Genomic DNA, 15,305 nt, shown 5'->3' on the forward strand with positions numbered 1-15,305 from the left:
TGTGCTCCGCAACAAGAGAAGCCACTGCAATGAGAAGCCCACACACCGCAATGAAGAGTGGCCACCACTCGCCGCAACTAGAAAAAAACCCGCATGCAGCCATGAAGACCCAACGCAGCCAAAAATAAATAAATAAAATAAATTTATTTTTTAAAAAATTTGTTGAGCATCTATTAAGTGTCAGGCAGTGTTCCAGGCACTACAAGCAGTAAAGTTCCTGCTTTCTAGTGGGAGGCAGCAAATGATAAAGAAAAGACCTAATATATATTTAGTAGTGATAAGTGGTATGAAGAAAAATGTAGCAGGTTAAGCGGGTACAGAGTGATGAGATGGGTGCAATTGTATATAATAGGGTGCTCAGGGAAGACTCTTCCAGTAAGAAGAACCCAAAATGAGGTCAAAGATCTGAATGAAGGGCATGGCCATATGTATACCCGAGGGAAGGACATTTCAGCCAGAGGGAGCGGAGCATGCACAGGCCCTGAGGCGGGGGTGGCCTTGGCAGGTTGGAAGACACTCAAGGAGGCCAGTGTGTCTGGGCTTGGGTGAGCAAGAGGAAGAGTGGAAGGAGCGGAAGATCGAGGAGGTAGTGAATGTTCAGATATTTAAGACCTTGGAAGTCAAGGTGAGGCATGCGGCATTTACTGTGACACGGGAGCCATCTGAAGATTTTTAGCAGGGGAGCCACGCGCCATGGCTTGTGCTTTTAAAGGATTGCTCTGGACATTATTTGGAAAAGAGACTTAATGAGGGTAGGAGTGGAAGCAAGGAAACACGTCAGGAGACCCCAGCAACCATAAGGTTGGGAGATAATGGTGGCTTGGACTAGGGTGTGAGTGATGGAGGTGGGAGAAATGGCAGATCCTGGGCATGTGTGAAGGTGGAGCCAGCAGGATCTGCTGAGGCACTGGGGCTGGGGAGTGAGCAAAAGAGGGGCCAAGGACAGTCCATTGGTGGTGGTGGTGGTGGTGCACCTGAGCGGCTGAAGAGTGGTGGTAGAGCTTCCTGAGGTGGGGGAACCGGGACGTGCAGAGTTGAGCTCTGGAGACATGCTGAGTATGAGAAGTCTGTGAGAAATCTCAGTGGGAGATGTCAAGGAAGCAGCCTGGAGTTCATGAGGGGTCGGGGCTGGAAGAAACAACGCGGGAATGTTCGGGGACTTTGTGGTACTTGAGGCCTTAAGTGTGATTGGATGAGAAACCATCTAGGGTGTGTGGAGGGGCTGACCCGAGGGTGTGTCCATGCTGAGAGGTCAGGGAGGTGAGGAGGGACTAGTGAAGGAGCCACCAGTGGGGGAATGGGGAGAACCATGGGAGAGTCAAGGCCAGGGAGCCAGGTGACCGAAGTGTCTCCAGAATGAGGAGTGATCCATAAACTAAAAAAAAAATTTCATCCATGTTGTGGCCTGTGTCAGAATAGCCTTCCTTTTTAAGGCTGAATGCTATTCCATTGCATGGGTAGACCATGTTGTGTCTATCCATTCATCCACTGATGGACATTTGGGTTGTTATTGCTACTTTTTTCACTTAAAAAAAAATCAATACTTGGGCTGTGGGATGGATTACAAAAGGGCACAAGGAAACTTTAGAGGGTGATGAATATGTTCATATCTGGATTGTGGCAATGTTTTATAGATGTATATATGTCAGAGGTCATCAAAGGAAACACTTTAAATATATGCAGTCTGTTGTATGTCAGTTATACCTCAATAAAGCTGTAAGAAAAGGCAGTATTTAATTAATTCAAATGGTGCCAAAAGGTACCCAGTAAATGACAGGTCTCCTTTTTTCTAATCTCCAATCCTCCTTCCCAGGGAGCAACCAATGTTCGCAGTTTGTGGCCTTCCAAAGGTAGCCTAGGCACACGTGACCTTATGTTTATGTTATTTCCTGCCCTACCTTTTCGAAAACCTTAACGTTAGCAGCCCACACTCACTGTTTTGTACCTTGTGTTTTCCTCTTGATAACATCCTAGAGACCCTTCCTTATTTATCTAAATACAGCTGCTGCATTATTTGCCATATCCTATTCGGCTGTTTGGGTGTCTTACACTGTGTCTAACTGGTCCCCTGCTGATGGGCACTGAGGTAGTTCCTGGTTTTGGTTATTGCAGTGCTGCAGGGAATATCTTGGTGCAAATGTCTCTCTGTCCATGGGTACAGAGGAGTTCAGATCTGACACTCAGCATCCCATAACCTTTCTGCGACTGAGTTTTCTCCTCTGAAATACAGGGAAATAGTGGGTTGTGATATTATACACAATGGAATTTTATTCAGCCTTAAAAAGGAATGAAATTCTGACACATGCTACAACATGGAAGAACCTTGAAGACATCATGCTAAGTGAAAGAAGCATGAAGGTCACATACTGTATGATTCCACTTATATGAGGTCCCTAAAGTAGTCAAATTCATAGAGACAGAAAGTAGAATGATGGGTGTTAGGAGCTTGGGGGAGGGGGAAATGGGTACCAGGTGTCAGTTTGGGATGATGAAAAAGTCCTGGAAACAGATAGTATTGATGGTTGCACAACAATGTGAATGTACTTAATGTCACTGAACTGGACACTTAAATATGGTTAAAATGGTCATTTTTGGGGACTTCCTGGCAGACCAGTGGTTAAGACTCTGCGCTTCCACTGCAGGGGGCGCGGGTTTGATCCCTGGTCCAGGAAGATCCCACATGCCACGGAGCAACTAAGTCCATGCGCCACAACTACTGAGCCCACGTGCCACAACTACTGAAGCTCGCGTACCTAGAGCCCGTGCTCCGCAACAAGAGAAGCCACTGCAGTGAGAAGCCGGCGCGCAGCGATGAAGAGTAGCCCCCGCTCGCCGCAACTAGAGAAAGCCCGCGTGCAGTAGCGAAGACCCATTGCAGCGAAAAATAAAGAAACGAATAAATCAATAAAAATAAATAAATGACATCATCTATCTGAAGTACTTAGAAGAGAGCTTGGCAGAGCATATCAATATAGATCAAAAGATCAACGCTTGTTATTTGTTGGATGAATTCCTAGTGGACGATGGTTGTGTTATTTTGTGCTCCCTTATCCTTTGCAATGAAAAAGGCCGGTTCCAATTTCTGTATATTTTTGGTCATTCTACTCCAACATTAGTGCAGAATAGATAAAGGGGGTAGAGGTGGTAGTGGGGAGCACCCAGTGGAAGCGAATGAGGGTGTCACTATTACAAAGAACAACCGACAATATGTGAACCTCCTTGCACAATGCTCAGGTCAGCCTATTCAAAAGCAGTCCACAGAGGCTGCTCCCCAAGCTGGAGCAGCTCTCGAACACCAGGCTTTGGATGGGGGTTGAGATTTTTGAACCCGCCTCCTCAGTCCTGGCTATGTGGGGCTTTCCCAACAGGTCAGTTTCACCTGAGTCACTCCTGTCTGCCTGCAGAACATGGAACAGAACACTCAGCGCTCTGAATGCCAGGATACCCAAAGCCTCCTTAGGCCTGAGGTGGGTAAGGTCAGAAGGGCTTGGCCCTGAGGGAGACATGCAGGCACAGGCCGCTCCCCCCCCCCCCACCGTCATCTCTCCCTTCCCCACAGCCTCTCCTGTGTTACTCTCTCCCCGGGCCGTGTAGGATACAGAGGCGTAAGCTCAGCCTAACTCTTAGTTTTCGTTTGGAAGGAGATGGAGATGAGTGTGAATGAGTCCATTACTCAATTACTAGAGGTCAATCTAGAAAAAAATCACTCTCAAACCTTGGTATAACTCCAAAGGGTTACATACTATATGATTTACAGTATGTATGTATGAAATGACAGGCTTGTAGACATGGGGAACAGACTAGTAGCTGTCAGGGGTAAGGGGACCATGGGTGAGATAAAAGGAGGTGTGGCTAAAAAGGGCAGCATTAGGCATCATTGTGGTGACGGTAAAGTTCTGTATCTCGACTGTATCAATGCCAACATCCTAGTTGTGATTTCGTACTATAGTTTTACAAGATGTTACCATTGGGGAAAATGAGCAAAGGTACATGAGATCTCTGTATTCTTTCTTACAACTGCATGTGAATTTACAATTGCCTCAAAATAAAAAAAGCAAAGAAACAAAACAAACAAAGAAAACCTTGGCATAATATAGCCCGAGTTAAAATGTAGTTTATCCACACTTTGGGGAATGATTCAGCCTCAAAAGAGAAGGAAATTCTGACACCTGCTACAACACAGATGAACCTTGAAGACGTTATAGTAACTGAAAGAAACCAGACACAAAAGGACAAATACTGTATGATTCCATCTATATGCGGTATTAAAGCAGTTGAAGTCAGAGACGGAAAGTAGACTGCTGGTTACCAAGGGCCGGGGGAGGGGGAAATGGGGAGTTAGTGTTTAATGGGCAGAGAGTTCAGTTTGGGATGATGAAAAAGTCCTGGAGGTAAATGGCAGTGATGGTTGCACAATAATGTGAATGTACTTGATGCCACTGAACTGTACACTTAAAAATGGTTAAAATGGTAAATTTTATGCTATGTATATTTTACCACAATAAAAAGAAATAGCCCAAATGTCAGAAAGTAGATTAGTGGTCGCTAGGGGCTGGGGAAAGGAGGTAATGGGGAGAGATTGCTAATGGGTATTGGATTTCTTTGGGGGACAATGAAATGTTCTAAAATTATACTCTGGTGATAGTTGCACAACTCTATATATGCTAAAAACCAGTGAATTGTACACATTTATTTATTTATCTGTATGATTCCACTTTTTTTTTAATTGGAGTATAGTTGCTTTACAATGTTGTGTTAGTTTCTGCTGTACAGCACAGTTAAGCAGCCATATGTATACATATAGCCCCTCTTTTTTGGATTTCCTTACCATTTAGGTCACCACAGAGCACCAAGTAGAGTTCTCTGTGCTATACAGTCTGTTCTCATTAGTTATCTATTTTATACGTAGTAGTGTATATATGTCAATCCCAATCTCCCAGTCAATCCCACCCCCTCCTCCCCTCTTGGTATCCATGTTTGTTCTCTACTTCTGTGTCTGTCTCTATTTCTGCTTTGTAAATAAGTTCATCTATACCACTTTTCTAGATTCCACATACATGTGTTAATATACGATATTTGTTTTTCTCTTTCTGACTTACTTCACTCTGTATAACAGTCTCTAGGTCCACCTACGACTCTGCAAATGGCGCACTTTCATTTTTTTATAGCTGAGTAATATTCCATTGTAGATATGTACCACATCATCTTTATCCATTCCTCTGTTGACGGACATTTAGGTTGCTTCCATGTCCTGGCTATTGTAAATAGTGCTGCAATGAACATTGAGGTGCATGTATCTTTTTGAATTATGGTTTTCTCTGGGTATACACCCAGGAGTGGGATTGCTGGGTTATATGGTAGTTCTATTTTTCTTTTTTTAAGGAACCTCCATACTGTTCTCCATAGTGACTGTACCAATCTGTATTCCCACCAACAGTGTAAGAGGGTTCCCTTTTCTCCACATCCTCTCCAGCATTTATTGTTTGTAGATTTTTTGATGATGGCCTTTTGGACCGATGTGAGGTGATACCTCATGTAGTTTTGATTTGCATTTCTCACTTCTCTTTTTTAAATTGGAGTACAGTTGATAGACATGTGGCCAAGTTGTCCTTACCATCTGCAATTGACATAGAGCCAACTGCCAGACATGTCAATGAGACCATCCTAGACCATCCAACCCCAGTCGAGCCAGCCCAGAATGGAAGAATTATTCAGTCAACCCACACAATTTTAAGAAATTTTAAAAAGTTAATTGTTTTAAGCCACTATGTTGGGGGTGGTTTGTTACACAGGGAATGCTGATACACAAATACTCAGAATGTTCTTTAAAAGGCTCGTGTAACTTAAAAAAAAAATCATGTGTCTAGATCATTAGAAATTGCAGTAATAGGATTTCTGAGTCATTTCCAGGATACTAGAAGCCTGTCAATTGCTTACTGCTGCATGAAGACTTGTCCTGCATTGACCCTCTGAGGACAGAAATGAGCCACATGTGAAATGGAAGAGAACCCTGATCAAAGGAGAGTGAAACCAACTCTCATAGGGACTCAGCTGCGACCTCCTTCAGGCCTGCAGAAGGCTGGTGACTTAGAATAGTTCCCCAAAATGCCCCTCGTGGTTTCTTGGCTCCAATGCCTACAAGACCGCATCACAAGCTATTAACTGTAAGAGAAGGAAGCTTTATCCAGTGGGTGAATGCAAACTGGGCAAATCACATATGATGGAGACATGTGCGTAAGGAAGGCTAGCTGTTCAACCGTCCCCATCACTGCCTGGAAATGCTTGGGTCATTAGGGGGTGACCTTGATGTCGGCCCCATCATTGTGGCCCATGGCTGGTAGTCATCAGCAGGTCTGAATAGGAAGCATATGCCATTTCAAGCTCAAAGAAGCAAATGTGTATAAACTGAGAATTAGTCTCTGTCAAATCAAATCTACTGAAGTTTATTAAGTGCTTACCACATACAGATGGACTCTGTTTGGGTGGTGGGAGTGAAGGGTTCTACCTGTTTCTGCAGCTCCTATATTTGACCAATATGGCATTTCAGCAGAAAACAATACAAATGTGGCAGAAAGGGATGCAGGGGTGAAAAGTTCCTGAAACAAGCCTTTCTTTTCCATTTCTATGTGACCCAGGATTGACTGCTTAGAGTTTGAGAATGGCAGTTTGTGGCTGAATAAAACAAAATTCAAGTGGTAGAGATAGTAATTGATCTTACTTTGGGAAATGAGAAAGGGCAGGTTAGCAGCGAGTGACCTTGGATAGCTCATGCCACTTTTCTGTTCTGGTGTTGCCATCCCTATAACGGGGTCAGTGCCAAAGGAAACAATGCAAATAAAAGGGCTTTGTGGGAGTTCCCTGGTGGTCCAGTGGTTAGGACTCAGTGCTTTCACTGCTATGGCCCTGGGTTCAATCCCATAGGCCTCCCACAAGCCACGAGGCATGGCAAAAAAAAAAAAAAAAAAAAAGTGCTTTGTAAACCACAAGGTGCTATACAAATATTAGTTATTCCTACTGATGTCCTAACATGTTTTGTTTTGTTTTGTTTGGAAAAGGTAATATACAAGGTATAAAAGGCATGGTAAAATAAGTTTTCAAACAGTGTAAGGGGTCCCTAGTCCCCTAGTGTCAATTTTTAGTGCCTCATTTAGAGATATTCTAGATGTATGCATATATACACAGTAAAAAAAAAAAACCCCACACAAACACACACACACGCGCTCACACATACTTCCCTGTTGTTTAACACAAGCGCGTGTAGACCATACAAAATATTCTACACATTGTTGTTTTGTTGTTTTGTTTCATTTTTTAATTTTCTGCTTTTTGGCTTACCAACAGGTCTTTCTTCTCCTCAGCTTTTTTGAGGTACAATTGACAAATAAAATTGCATATATTTAAAGTGTACAACGTGATGGTTTGATATTTGTAGACTTTCCAAAGTGATTACTGCAATCCAGTGAATTAACACATCCGTCACCTCACATAGTTACCTTTTTTCTTTTTTTTAACAACAGGTTTTAAAGATCCTTTCAGATCAGTGTAAAGATCTACGTCTTTCTCACTGAACAGCTGAGAATATTCCATATTCCATTGTATTTGGGACACCCTACAAGGCATTTATCTGTCTGCCGCTGATGGAGTTTCTATTCTTTGTTCCAAACAACACTGCAGTGATTATCCTTGTACATTCATCTTTTCACCCTTATTGGGCCAAGGGGAAGGTGCAGTGTCACTTTTGATAGGCAGTGCCAGCTTGTCTCTTGCAGATGGTGACTTTTACAATAGTCAGTTATTTCTCTAATCAGGAAACAGGCAGTAATCTGTGGTGCCAGCTCCCTAGAAGATTGCATTTGATGAAACCAAGGAGATTAGTTTATTTTCCCAGAGAGCCAGCTTGGGCCATCACTATTTCAAATAGCAAAGTGGTTTAGAGTCCAGATGTTGTAGACAGACTGCCTGGCCTCAAATCCCAGCTCTGTCATTTAATGAGTCTAAGTTTAGGCAAGGTGACTTACACTCTCTGTGCCTCAGTCTCCCCATCTATCAAATGGAAATATAATAATCCTGTCTACTTCATAGGGTGAATGCAGGGTTTCTCAACCAACCTCAGCACCACTGACATTTAGGGCTGGAAAAGTCTCTGGTGGGGGCTGTCTTGTGCATTGTAGGGTGTTTAGTAGCATCCCTGGTCATTACCCACAGGATGCCAGTAGCATTTCCCCTTCAATTGTGACATCCAAAAATGTCTCTCAAGATTGCTAATGTCCTTTAGGGCGAGGCAAAATTCTCCCCTCCTGACAAGAGTCAATGGATTGTTGTGAGGATTAAATGAGTTATTATGCAGAAAGAACATAGAACAGAACTGGCACACGGTACCTGCTATAGAAGGAACTACAATTATTTTCATCATTAACATTCTCAAGTCCTGGCTTACCTTATAGAAAAGAAATAGTTTTGATAATATGGGAGCTTAAGTAAGACAGTGGGTATTGTTAAGTCTGTATGTGTTCCACTTCCAAATAAGAATCTAAGTCCCTCTTCTAAGATCATAGGTCCGCAATGTCAGTATTAATTATAGTCTGATCCCTCTGGGGTTCCACTGTAGGGCTCACAGTATCCTGTAGCAAACTAACAAGATCACATGCTAAAGGCCAGCTCAGCTGTCACCGGTGCTGCACGCATCCATTTTAAATCCCATCCTGCATTCTCCAAATGGTGCATACCTCACATCTTTGGCTTTCCATAAACCTGTGAACCCTGAAATAACAGGCTGCCCAGGAAATTCACCTCCCAAAAAGAGGGTGAATGAAAACAGAAAGGGAGAACCAGGAAAAACAAATGGCCGAGTTTCTTTAAATTTCTGGCTCTGCACAGCACAAGCATTTCCAGTGAAAAATAAAGAATTCTTTCTTTTGTGTCTATTTCAGCCGGCATCCAGCTTTTGCCTTGTGAATAATGTCACTGCATTATTATTCTGTCCCACAAGGTAAAACAAAACGAGCAACTTAACAACCAGAAGTGTGCTTGTGTGGAGGAAATGGCTCATTTAAAAGCTTTTCAAATAATGTTGCTGTGTTCCCTATTTTGTCACACCCTCCTCAGTTTTTTCAAACCTATGGGAATGTCGTTACTTTGCACACAAGGTGTGTAAATAATGCCCTCCTGGTAGCATCATACCACACTCTTTCTTCCTTCCTTCCTTCCTTCCTTTCTTTCCTTCCTTCCTTCCTTTTTTCTTTCTTTCTCTTTTTTTTTTTATCGCCTTTAGTCTTTTGGGATTCCTGGAGTGTCTACAAATAGATTAGCCTCTAAGAATTCTGAGTAACCATGGTTAGAAAAAAAACACTGGTTTAATTAGCGATGGTCCTATTTTTGAAATTACATCTGCTCTTTTTTCTTTTTTCAAGTCTATGCAAAAACTTGAAGAGGATGGGTTTGGGGGGGGTGCACGTTAGTTTTGATTTGAATTAATTTTCATGCTTTTGAAAGAGAAATCAAGAGTATTGAGTGAATAATGTATCATCATACATTAAGCATGTTCAAATGAAGAGAGCTGAAAAGAAATGATTGCAGAAAAGTGAATTGCTGGAAATACTGGATCATCTGATGTGTGCTGCTGTACTGAGTGATCACAAATCACTCTTCCCATTTCTGTTTTGCATGGCTACATCACTTTTTCATCTCCAAATCCTCAGACTTGATTACTCATTGCTATGATGAAAATTAAAGGGCCGTGTGGCTCACTGAAGGGTCACTGAAAATCAGAAAGCAAGTATAGAATCCACAGGACTGGATTCCCAAGTTTGAAAGTCTTTCTCTATATGGTTTCTCACTTGATACTTCTTTCATTTCTGAAATAGTGGTTGAAGTGGCCACAGCTATTTTTGAAGTATTTAAGCAATACTTTTCTATATCTGAACTCTTTCAGAACAATGTTCTTCACTGTCTTCAATGACAACTCCCCAATGACAATTGTTGGTTTTGTTTAAACGGCTACCTGAAAATCATTTGGGGTGGGGGAAGCATTCAAAGATTCAACTTCTATTGGATACAATGTTAGTTCCTGACTTCAGCATTTGTCTTTAAAGAATTCTGAATGCACACAGAAATCATAGGAAATGCACTTTTTTGGGGGTTGTGTGTATTAGTTATCTATCTATCTATTTATTTATTTATTTATGGCTGTGTTGGGTCTTCGTTTCTGTGCGAGGGCTTTCTCTAGTTGCGGCGAGCGGGGGCCACTCTTCATCGCAGTGCGCGGGCCTCTCACTGTCGCGGCCTCTCTTGCTGCGGAGCACAGGCCCCAGATGCGCAGGCTCAGTACTTGTGGCTCACGGGCCCAGTTACTCCGCGGCATGTGGGATCTTCCCAGACCAGGGCTCGAACCCGTGTCTCCTGCACTGGCAGGCAGATTCTCAACCCCTGCACCACCGGGGAAGCCCATGTTATCTATTGCTGCATAACAAATTATTGCAAAACATAATGACTTAAACAACAAGAATTAGGAGTCTGGTACAGTTTAGCTGAGTGTCTCAGGCACGGGGTTTCTAAGAAAGCCTAATAAGGTACATTGACCAGGGCTAGAGTCATATCAAGGCTTGATTAGAGGATGATCCTCTTCCAAGCTCACTCACATGGCTTGTTGCTGTCCATCAGGTTCTCACTGTGGTTGGAGACATCAGTTCCTTGCCATGCAGGCCTCTCCATAGGGCAGCTCACAACATGGCAGCTAGCCTTCTTCAAAGCAAGTGAGAATGTGCAATCCAATACAAAAGGCACAGTTTTTGTAACTTAATTCTGGAGTGAAAACCCATAATTTTTTCCAACTTTTTGTTAGAAGGAAGCCACTAGGTCTTGCTCATATTCAAGTGGAGGGGATTTCATAGGGTCTGAACACCAGGAGAACAGGATCATAGGGGGTCACTTTAACGGCTGCCTTCCACGCTATTTTGTCTTTTTTTCGGAGGGGGCTGGATTAGTTCCCTGACCAGGGATCAAACCCAGGCCGCCAGAAGTGGAAGCTCTGAGTCCTAACCACTGGACTGCCAGGGAATTCCCACACACCATTCTGTCTTACGGTGCATTATCCCGGCATTTTCATCTAAAGCTAAAGCCCTCTGACATCACAGTTGTTGTTAACCATGTCTTCAGAGATCCAGAATTCAGATGAAGGGTTTGCAATAAGTGATATTACTTCATTTTGGGTGGTGATCCTCCTTCCACAAAGAAAAAAGGGGGCTGTATAGAATAGAATGAACAGTAGAGGCTCCCTTGGTTTCTATTTTAATATAAAAACAGAAATCAAAAAAAATTTTTTTTTTTTTTTTGGCCACGCCGCATAGCTTGTGGGATCTCAGTTCCCTGACCAGGGATTGCACCCGGGCATGGCAGTGAAAGCCCAGAATCCTAACCACTAGGCCACCAGGGAACTCCTGAGAAATCAAATTTTAATGATAAACTCTCAAACATTCCAGGTGTGGATGTATTATGAAATGGCACAGTCACTTTGGAAAAGAGTTTGACAGTATCTTTAAAAAGTTAAATTTAAATTTACCATATCACCCAACATTCCATTACTAGGCATCTGCCCAAAAGAAATAAAAATATATGTCTACATGAAGACATATGTTTACAAATGTTCATAGCAGCAGCATTCATAATAGCCCAAAACTTGAAACAATCAAAATGTCCACCAACTGGTGAGTAGATACACAAAATGTGGTATAGTCATCCCTCAGTATCCTCAGGGGATTGGTTCCAGGAACCCCATGGATACCAAAATCCGAGTATGCTCAAGTTCTCTGTATAAAATGGTGTAGTATTTGCACATAAACTGTATACATTCTCCCGTATACTTTAAATCACCTCTAGATTACTTATAATAACTAATACAACGTAAATGCTATATAAATAGTTGCCAGAGTCTAGCCAATTCAAGTTTTGCTTTTTGGAACTTTTGGGAATTAAAATTTTTGGGGGGGAAACTCCCCGGCGGTCTAGTGGTTAGGACTCAGCACTTCCACTGCCAGGGGCCTGGGTTCGATCCCTGGCGGGAGAACTAAGATCCAACAAGCCGCACAGTGTGGCCAAAACAAACAAAACAAAAGACAAAAACAAACCAAAAAAACCTGTAAGAAAAAAAATTTTTTTCGGGCTTCCCTGGTGGCACAGTGGTTAAGAATCCTCCTGCCAATGCAGGGAACACAGGGTCGAGCCCTGGTCCAGGAAGATCCCACATGCCGCGGAACAACTAAGCCCGTGCGCCACAACTACTGAGCCTGCGCACCTAGAGCCTGTGCTCTGCAACAAGAGAAGCCACCGCAATGAGAAACCTGCGCATCGCAACAAAGAGTAGCCCCCTCTCACCGCAACTAGAGAAAGCCCGCGCGCAGCAGCGAAGACCCAACGCAGCCAAAAATAAAATAAATAAAATTTTAAAAAAAATTTCTGTTTCGATCCATGGTTGGTTGAATCCAAGTATATCCATACAATGGAATACTATTCAGTGATAATAAGGAATGAAACCCTGATACATGCTATGACATGGATAAACCTCAAAAACATGTCAAGTGAAAGAAGGCAAAGAACACATTGTAAAATCCCATTTATATGAAATGTATACAGCAGATAAATCCACTGAGACAGGTAGATTAGTGGCTGCTGGGACTGAGGATGTTCTGGGAGTAACTGCAAATGGGTAAAAATGATTCTTTTGGGGTGATGGAGATGTTCAGAAATTAGTTGTGATGGTTGCACAACTGTGCAAATTTACGGAGAATCACTGAATTGTACACAAAATGGGTGAATTTCATAGTATGTAAGATATATTTCAATAAAGCTGTTAAAATATAGTTTCAATAATAATAGGTGAAAACTTCAGCTTTCTCAGCATAAATGAAATCAAGTTCAGCTATGTCAGCTTCAGGTCTTCTTATTCCACTTTCTTTTTTCCTTCTATCTGTGGAATTTGGTCCTAGCATTGAATTTTGGGACCTTGGTCCCAGATATGGCTAACTGTCAAATCATTAAACGAGAGAAAGTTGATTGTATTTCTATTATGGTCCTTCTATTTTTTTTTTTTTCCTCATCCAGTTTTTTAGTCTCAGTTTCCTTTGGGTTAATTTTCCAAGGAGTTTGCAACTGTTGGCTTAAAAGAATGCTCTTTCCCTCCTCAACCTCCTTTCTACCTCAGATAGAAGATAAAGTTGATACCCCACTTTTCAACTGTTTGCAGAATATGATAATCATTTTTGCCCAACTATCTAGGAGATTTTCAATTTGGCTACTGGAGGCTCATGGCTTAATCATTTTCTAAGTTTCTCTATGTCTTTACCTTTATTTGATAGTTCTGGGAGACTGAGGTACATGTTGGTGTTTCCTCCCTATCATTTCCTGAAGTAATTTCACTTTTTAAAAAACTAGATTCTTCACCAAGGGAAACAAAAGTTACCTAATCGCTTCCAATTTAATTGCAACACAGTAAAAAAAGAAAAAGAAAGAAAGAAAAGAAACACGGATTACTGTGCTGGCTACCAAGCTAAGTTAAAGTAAAACTTCTAAAGGGGCCAAGGTCTAAAGTTCGCACATTCTTGTGAGATCTGTCTCCACCGAAGGAAACCCCATTACCAATAGCTCTACCAATCATGTACTTCTTTTTGAGTCTCATGAAGGAGGAAAAAGAAGTTCAAAGTGAAGGAACATGGGTTCAAATGAAGGTCAGATACCCAAAAGAGTTTTCTGGTCAGTGGTGCCGGGGTTGGAAAAGCGGGGAAAATGTAATCAGATGTGGGTGGCCCCGGGAGGTTGTTCGATTCCTACCCTGTTGGTCTTGGCAAGGGAAGACAGGACGGACTGTCTTTGACACCCGGCTGACACAGTGAGAGCCTACTGTGTGCCAGGTGCCGGGGATACAAAGAAAACTATGGGAGGCTTGTGTTCCAGGTGCTTTATATATAGCAAGACAGTCTCCGCCCTGAAGACACTTGCAGTCCATTTTCGAAGTTGCATCAGGTGGGGCAAACACGGATTCTCCTAGCTGCCTGAGAACGGTGAACGCTGCGCGGGTGAGGGGCGCCCAGAACCACTGCGTTTGGGTTCGCTACACTAGGCTGGCCCTGCAGGCGAACATAGACACTCCCTCTCCGAAGGGCAGACCCGCCTCGAAGAGGGCGGATCCGGGCAGGGCCGGCCGGCGCCGGGCCCTCACCCGACCCCAGCGAACGCGGCCCTGCGCGGCGCCCGCTCCTCACGTGTCCCTCCCTGCCCCGGTGCCGCCTCACGTTCTGCTTCCGCCCGACCCTTCCGACTTCCGGTAAAGAGTCCCCATTCCGCACCTCCGCGCCCACCCCGCGTCGCCACGCGGCACCTCTGTGTGCCCGACCCCCGATGCGCTCGGCGGCCGCAGCTCCTCGGGGCCCCGCGGCGGCCATCGAGCCTCGTCGCTTCGCCGCGGCCAGGTGGCCCGGGCGGCGCTCGCTCCCGCGGCCGGCGCGGCGGGGCGGCGGCAGCGGCGGGGCTCCGACACCGTATCCCTCCGCCGCCCCTCCCCCGCCCGGCCCCGGCCCCCCTCCCTCCGGGCAACGCTCGCCTCCCTCCGCCTCAGACTGTTTTGGTAGCAACGGCAACGGCGGTGGCGCGCCCCGGCCCGGCTCCCGGCGGCTCCTCGGTTTCGGCGGGCCTCCCCGCCCCTTCGTCGTCCTCCTTCTCCCCCTCGCCGGCCCGGGTGCCCCCCCCGCCGCGCCGACCCGCGCCTCCCCGCCGCGCTCCGGCGTCTCTTCGGCGCGCCCGGCTCCCGGCTGTCCCCGCCCGGCGTGCGGGCCGGTGTATGGGCCCCTCACCATGTCGCTGAAGCCCCAGCAGCAGCAGCAGCAGCAGCAGCAGCCCGCGGCCGCCAATGCCCGCAAGCCTGGCGGCGGCGGCGGCCTCCTCACGTCGCCCGCCGCCGCGCCGTCGCCGTCCTCTTCCTCAGTCTCGTCGTCCTCGGCCGCGGCTTCCTCCTCCTCCTCCTCCTCGGTGGCGGCGGCGAGCGCAGGCGGCGGGCGGCCGGGCCTGGGCAGGTGGGTGTCGCGCCCCTGCCCCCTACGCTTAGGGGCCTGGACCAGCCCGGGCCTCGCGTCCCCTCCCCCGCGGCCCGCACCGCGGTCCCCGCCCCGTGACTGCCTGGGCTGGGGGGGCGGGGTGGGCTGGGGGCCTTCAGTGGGGGTGGCGCTCGCGTCTAGAGCCTGGTGCGGTAGGGTGAGGGGGCGCCGCGGAATCCCTCTGGGAATGTCAGGCGGTGTCCATCCTCCTGCAACATCCCCACC

The 15,305-nt window shown here is 45.3% G+C and overlaps 1 protein-coding gene across 17 annotated transcripts in view; it reads left to right on the plus strand.

Moving 5' to 3' along the window:
* The first annotated feature begins 14,697 nt into the window (after positions 1–14,697).
* Positions 14,698–15,305, plus strand: part of ATXN2 (ataxin 2) — a 129,940-nt gene continuing 129,332 nt past the window's right edge. For all 17 annotated transcript variants that reach the window (XR_013831329.1, XR_013831330.1, XR_013831331.1 and 14 more), the window contains exon 1: positions 14,698–15,059. Coding sequence is in view for 13 of the 17 variants with exons in the window: in XM_079942840.1 (XP_079798966.1) it covers positions 14,842–15,059 (218 nt within the window). In the remaining 4 variants the exon portion in view is untranslated. The remainder of the gene's footprint in view (positions 15,060–15,305) is intronic.

This window comes from Stenella coeruleoalba, assembly GCF_951394435.1.
Source record: "Stenella coeruleoalba genome assembly, chromosome: 14".
In the NCBI taxonomy this organism is placed as follows: Eukaryota; Metazoa; Chordata; class Mammalia; order Artiodactyla; family Delphinidae; genus Stenella; species Stenella coeruleoalba.